Raw genomic sequence first — 6327 nt, 5'->3', positions numbered from 1 at the left:
TCTTCTTCCAAACTAGAGCAAGTCCTCCCCAAAAAATGTCCTACAAATATCTTGCATAAATTAAACTAAAAGCGAAGATCATCGTAGAATAATGCAAAACTAAAAATAGTGAATCAGAATTTTCAGAAGACAAGACACAAAGAAAGAAGATGCTCTCCAGACTCCAGAGTATCCCGACTATCTACCTGCATTTAGCAGTGAATTGATTAGAGAAAGAACTCTCTCATCAGCACCAAACTCACTGGCTATCCTATCTTCTTTTTCACGTAATACTATTGACTTCATTGCTGAGAAGCTTAAGCTAGCTCTCTCTCTGATAGGTGAAGAGCCTCTGGAAGAAGCAAGGAGATCCTTCATGGAGTTGTACACTAATCCAGCACTGAAAAGGTGCCAAAGGAAAACTAAGTACCATAGCCACTTTCAAACATACTTAATGAACATGTAAGAATTTCAATACATTGGCAACCATTTCATGAAATTAGAATAAATAGATTTTGCATATCAATTAATCCAGAAAGCTGGAGAGAGAATGATTCTCTTAAATAATTATTTCATAATATAGGAAGCTTTAACATGTACAAACCAAATGTTTCTCCATATAATAGCACATAAATAAAGATGAGTTGACTAGTTCTAAATACAATCTAACGAAGTAGGGAAGTTGAGACAATAAAACTCAATGATTCTAACCCTGAAAATTGTGTAAGTAAATAATCAGAAAAACTAAACAAAAATCGAGGAAGTTCCAAACATCACAAGATCTTACTCGATAGCCACAGCCAATTGTCTCACAACAGCTGATGATGGAATGATATCAGAGTTTACAGCATTTGTAACCACTGTTTATTCCTTGATACTCCTTTTCAAGTAAATCCCAAGCTTCTTTCGATGTTGCGGTAGCCATAACTCGTGGAAAAATGGCATCATCTAGTGCTTGCTGAATTAAGACTAGAGCTTTAGCATCCTTCTTTTGCTTTTCTTTCAACTCATTACATTGAGCAGCAGTTAGCCTCTCTGCATCTGCAAGATCATCAAAACCATTGTCAACCAAGTCCCATAAATCATAGGACAGAAATAGAATCCTCATCTTGATATGCCAAAACTGGTAGTTAAGTCCAGTAAAGATAGGGATATTCTGAGATGAGTTTGGTGCGCCACTAGTAGACGCCATTTATAAGTGGATGCGTTTGATCACTCACAACTTTAATTCCCTGAACCTGGATCTGATACCAAATTTGATAGTGTAGAAATCTTAGTAAAAAGAATAGAAGAAAATATTGTGAAGAGAATTCTTTATTGACTGAAATTCAACCTCTGTTTAAAGACTCCAAGTGTTTAAATAGGCATTAAACACTTTGCAGTTACAAAAACGTGGCTACTACTCCCTAATATTTCTACCGAACTTATTGGCACATAACAACAAATACTTAGTGGGCATGATCTGTATAGAACAGATTATCCTCAAATCTAGAACATAAAGATTCAACTTACTTCCTAAATAATAGCAACAAAAAATACCAAGTCAAAACGAAACCCTGAATTTGAATTAATTCCCAACCCACCAGAATACTCCCATGTGTGTGGGGCCCATGTTTTGATAAAAAAAATGCCAAAAAAAATCTCCCAACCCCTCACTGTGAGTTGTCTGGATCAATTCCGTGTGCCTCCATCTGTACGTAAAGAAGTGCTTCTAACCATAATGTATGGCATCTACTAATGCCGTCAAATCAAATTCAAGATAAAAAGGCTTACTTATCCCTCGTACTAATTAATATATTTTTATTTAGTAATGGTTTTTGTCCAAAATATTCATTCAGGTGCATAAAAAGACTTTCCAGTCCCTCATATTTTAAATAAGCAAAAAAATAATAAAATCCAACATAAATTACTTAAATTTTGGGCCTTCATTGAAATTAACATATGATTCAACCAAAAAATATAATTATCCTTGTCTAATTAGACAATGTCAAGAAATGATGCTAATATTATTCATAATTGTAGTCTTCCTATCCAAAGAGAATGAAGGAGACAAATGTGTAATCTATTTTGTTTCGTCACATCGACATGTCTCCTCAGCCTTCTATAAAACTCAACTTGTGTGCGGAACGAGTTGGAAAATAAACATAAATACATGTAATTTATTTTTCTTTTGATGTAAAACCCCAACACAATGTTAGTGAGTTTTCGGGCGTCACTGAGAAAGCCTGACGGGGGTTGAAATTCCCAACCATATATATAAAAATACAAACGATAACAAGAGGGAGGAGGCATAAATCCATGGTACAAAGAGCTTTTCCATTTCTCATTTCCTTTAAGACACATAGGAAGACAGAATTCTGAACATTTATTTCAGTTTTCTTATATTGAAAAAAATATATACAATTTCATGTTTAAACAATTGTCCAGTCATTTTCAACTGAACTAGAAGGTTTATCGGCCGGAGAAGCACTGGGTTTTGGGGGCTTCTCTGAAAATATTGATGAGAATGGTTGGCGATCATTGTTCTTCGAATCTTTCGAGGGAGCTTTTGACGAGTGTTTACTTTTGCCGCCAAAGATCAAGCTAAGTCTCTTGAAACGATTCCGTATGTCACCTGCAGTCGTGGTTTCTTCAGATTGAGCTGTCATCTTAATAACTTCATCGGGATTTAGCAACATCGTCTCCACTGAATCATAAACCTAAAATCGAAACTTAAACAATCATAAAAAGGGTAAAGAATTGCGAGTGCTGATATAACCTTAAATTCGTTAATTTCAGTAGTGAACAAAATAATGCCGTACTTTTCAAGAAGTGAATCACAATATCGCATGCCATAACGATTTACTGCAGATATAACTGAATCGCATTATCCCGATTCGTAACAACAGCGCGTGTCCAAGAATACTAACAAAATAAATTATCTCCCACTTGGCTGCATAAATATTACCTGGCATATATCATCGAGTTTCTCAACCCAGGTACCCATTTGACAACTCTGAACGATATAGTTTCTGCACTCGTGGAACAATTTTGACAAACTTGAGTCTGTCGAGAGGTTGGCCTCCGCAATTACTAGTCCTGCACCCAACTGAAATTTCAGAACATCAGACTTCGGCAGCTGATAAAATGGCTTTAGCAGCTGATAAAATGGCTTTAGTATGATTTAGAAACCATTTACAAGCAAAGTGACTATACAAGGTGGAGTGCGTAGTCGCAAGAAATGACACCAGAAGAACCACTACATTACTAAATGCAATAGTAAAACATGGTAGAATGGTTGCAGCTGAAACGAGAGTGCTTGTAATAGGGCTTTATTAGCACCAAGTGACTAAAAGCCAATATCAAGCTCTTCGCTAAAATATGTAAGTTTTTCCCCCCCTTTAAAAGCAGACAATATATTAGTTTCTTCAAAAAGGTATTGGTTACACAACACAAAAGAAAACATGGTGGATAAAAGTACCCTTCCAAAGATGAAGATTCAAGTATTATTAAGACTTCACAAAACAATATACAGTTTGGTTAGCTTTACAAACAGAGCTTGTACACAGTAATATCCCTGGTCAGTGTTTACAATTTTCCCAAGAACTATCCCTTGAATGTTCTGCAGCCCGATACTGAATGGCCTGTGCAGCTATACAATTTGTTTAATTTAATTAAGTTGGAAGCTCAAACTCATATGTTTTAAAGTTAATTGAGGTTTGACCCACGAGGAAATGTAAGCTTATCTATTAGACGGCAGATCCAACACCTACATCCCACCACATATTTGCAGTCTACAATAACATCTATCTAGTTGCTCACTGGTGAATGCTCCTTAATATGATAAATAAGCATTTTAAATCTAGAACAAATTGATTTGATCCTGAAGGATTCACTGTGATAACTCACAGGTCATGTTAAATTGCTCTACTTTTCTCTCATCTCCTGCATTAATTGTACTCATCCATGAAATGATATATCTTATTTATAAAACATAAGCTACATGTGATGCACCAAATAAAAAAAAAATAAAAAAATAAAATAAAAACACTCATCCAGACTAGTGATGCAAACGAGCCATCCAACATATTTGATTAGTTTACTAATCTGCTTTAAGATTATAGGCCTATGAGACCAGTGAATGGAATATAGGATGAGGTACGATAGTTTCTCTCTTCGATACAGATGAAGTAAAATGTAGGACAATTAAGCAACAAAAACTTCAAGTGCAGGACTTACGGCAGCAATAAAGAGCTGTTTCAATAGATGAGAAGGTGAAATGTCCTCCAGAAAGTCCAGAATACCATCCCTACGCACAGTTGTCACGTGATCGTGGTCAATAAGTCTTATTAATCACAATCCAAATACAGATATTGATATTTTCCTGGAGCTTACACAGCCAGATCCTCATCATAAAGGGGAGTTTGTCTAACAGCTGGTACTGGTTTTGCCGTTTCCCATAGTTCGCGCCACAAATTACCTATGCATCAATCAGAAATGAAGCATCAGCAAGGTTGTGATATCTATAGTTATTAGGTACTTTAAATATTCCATCTGCCATATCGACTTGGCAAGAAACTTCATTTCTGATTATAATGTATTTCAGTCACACAAATATGAAACCATCCGGATTCTGTCAAATATTTGAATTCATTCTAAAAACTACTGGACCTCAATTTTGCTTTATCATTTATCATTCATTGCAAAAGATTATGGTTAATCAAATGCCAAAAGAGAGGAAAACAACTATGGAATCCACAAACGCACCCTCAATGTATCTTCAGCTTCAGACATAGTTATATTACAGGGTTAAGAAAATAGTATTTCTTGCTTCCATTTCCAAATGAAAGTACATTCCTAAATAACGGTAAGCATTTGAAATATCAGTATTGAGGTCTAAACATATCCTTATATGGATGTATGGATAACTTCTCTTCAACCGTGATCAGAAGTAGGAAAACCCATGCTATATCTGAAAACAAATTAAATTTCTGTTCATGACCAATCAGATTTTCTTCATTTTTTTAACTGAAAATAGTAAATATTATGGGCCAAAGAATATTCAAACATTTTGACAAATGAAATGTTGATGTGGCAGTCTACTAACCAAATAATGCTGCCACAGCTAGGACAGATCAACAATAAACATGACAAATTAAGAAGATGCAGTATTAAAAAAAATGGAAATTATTTTTAAAAAATAATAAAATAAAATAAAAATAAAAATAAATCTAAACATAAAGCTTAAAAAAATAGAAGTAATGAGTACTTATTTTTTGTACATAACTGCCTCTAGCTAGAAGACATGAAGAATGCCCCTCCCCCAGCCACCATCGTCTTCCCCCTGTAACTGTGGTCCACCTACCACCCATCCCAAACGCCGTCACCCCTATCTTCTTTCTAGCTTCAATTTTTTTCTTCCCCAAACCTTAGTTGAGTGATCTAATCGAAAAAAGATAAAATTTAGTGACCAATTGAATTTTTCCTAATAGTTCAGTGTCAATATATGACAAAGGACTACCAGAATTAAGATAGCACAAAATCTAAGAGAGTAGGGAAGTCGAATCAATCTATATTGCCACATGACACAATCATGTCAATAAATCCTAGACATCCAAGGTTGCATGGTCTTACTAAATACCATCTTTCAGACAGGGTTCTCTTTGCCCTTCATTTCATCAGCAGAGGAAGGCAGTACTTCCAACAACTTCCCGTCATAGCTTGCATTGAAAACGTCTAGCAGCTGAATTTCCCGTTCCATGATGAAGTACTTAATTACAATGTCCTAACTCATGTTAAATATGCGATTTTTCTTATCAACATGGATTAAATGCATAAAATCTGAAAAAAGGGGGCATAAATCCAGAGTCATGGAAGATAACCAAATAGTCCTGCTGTGAAAATGTTTGACCGCCAACTAGTGTCAAGTAAATTTTAAAAAAAATAAATAAATAAATAAAATAAAATTACAAAGTAGACACTAGGATGAATATGATTGAATATCTGAGATTTTATTTTTAAAAATTGGTTAATATCTTCTATAAGAAGACTGATGTCATGTCTTAGATAAATGGCCCTACATTTGATTTTAATTGAGTATTATGAGAAGTAATTTTTGGAAGCAAGGCCCTGTAAAAGAATTACCTTCTTTCTTCATTCGCCTACTAAGTTGACCTTTTACAGACAATAAGTCACCCCCATCAGAAGTTTCGTTCACTTCAGTATTTGTTTCATTTTCCATCCAATCAGGAGGAGAGTGCCATCTTACAAAATCTTCTAATATGCAGCCAGGATTTGCTGCCTGACAAGAATAACAGTGCAAACCGGTATTTAGGTTCTGAAAATTTTGCCACGAGGTGTTCCACAAAA

The 6327-nt window shown here is 35.0% G+C and overlaps 1 protein-coding gene across 1 annotated transcript in view; it reads right to left on the bottom strand.

Annotated features, from left to right (window-relative positions):
• Positions 1–2266: 2266 nt before the first annotated feature.
• The window catches only part of LOC111370801, a 9884-nt gene continuing 5823 nt past the window's right edge, over positions 2267–6327 (bottom strand). Inside the window, exons 10-14 of the mRNA XM_022992674.1 lie at positions 6103–6259; positions 4354–4438; positions 4198–4267; positions 2927–3067; positions 2267–2678 (exon numbers count right to left, since the gene is read on the bottom strand). Coding sequence (XP_022848442.1) covers positions 2391–2678; positions 2927–3067; positions 4198–4267; positions 4354–4438; positions 6103–6259 — 741 coding nt within the window. The 3' untranslated portion in view covers positions 2267–2390. The remainder of the gene's footprint in view (positions 2679–2926; positions 3068–4197; positions 4268–4353; positions 4439–6102; positions 6260–6327) is intronic.

The sequence above is a fragment of the Olea europaea genome, chromosome 21, assembly GCF_002742605.1.
Source record: "Olea europaea var. sylvestris chromosome 21, O_europaea_v1, whole genome shotgun sequence".
Taxonomy (NCBI): domain Eukaryota; kingdom Viridiplantae; phylum Streptophyta; class Magnoliopsida; order Lamiales; family Oleaceae; genus Olea; species Olea europaea.
Note: the sequence above shows the minus strand (reverse complement) of the source record. Positions and strands in the feature narration are given on the sequence as shown.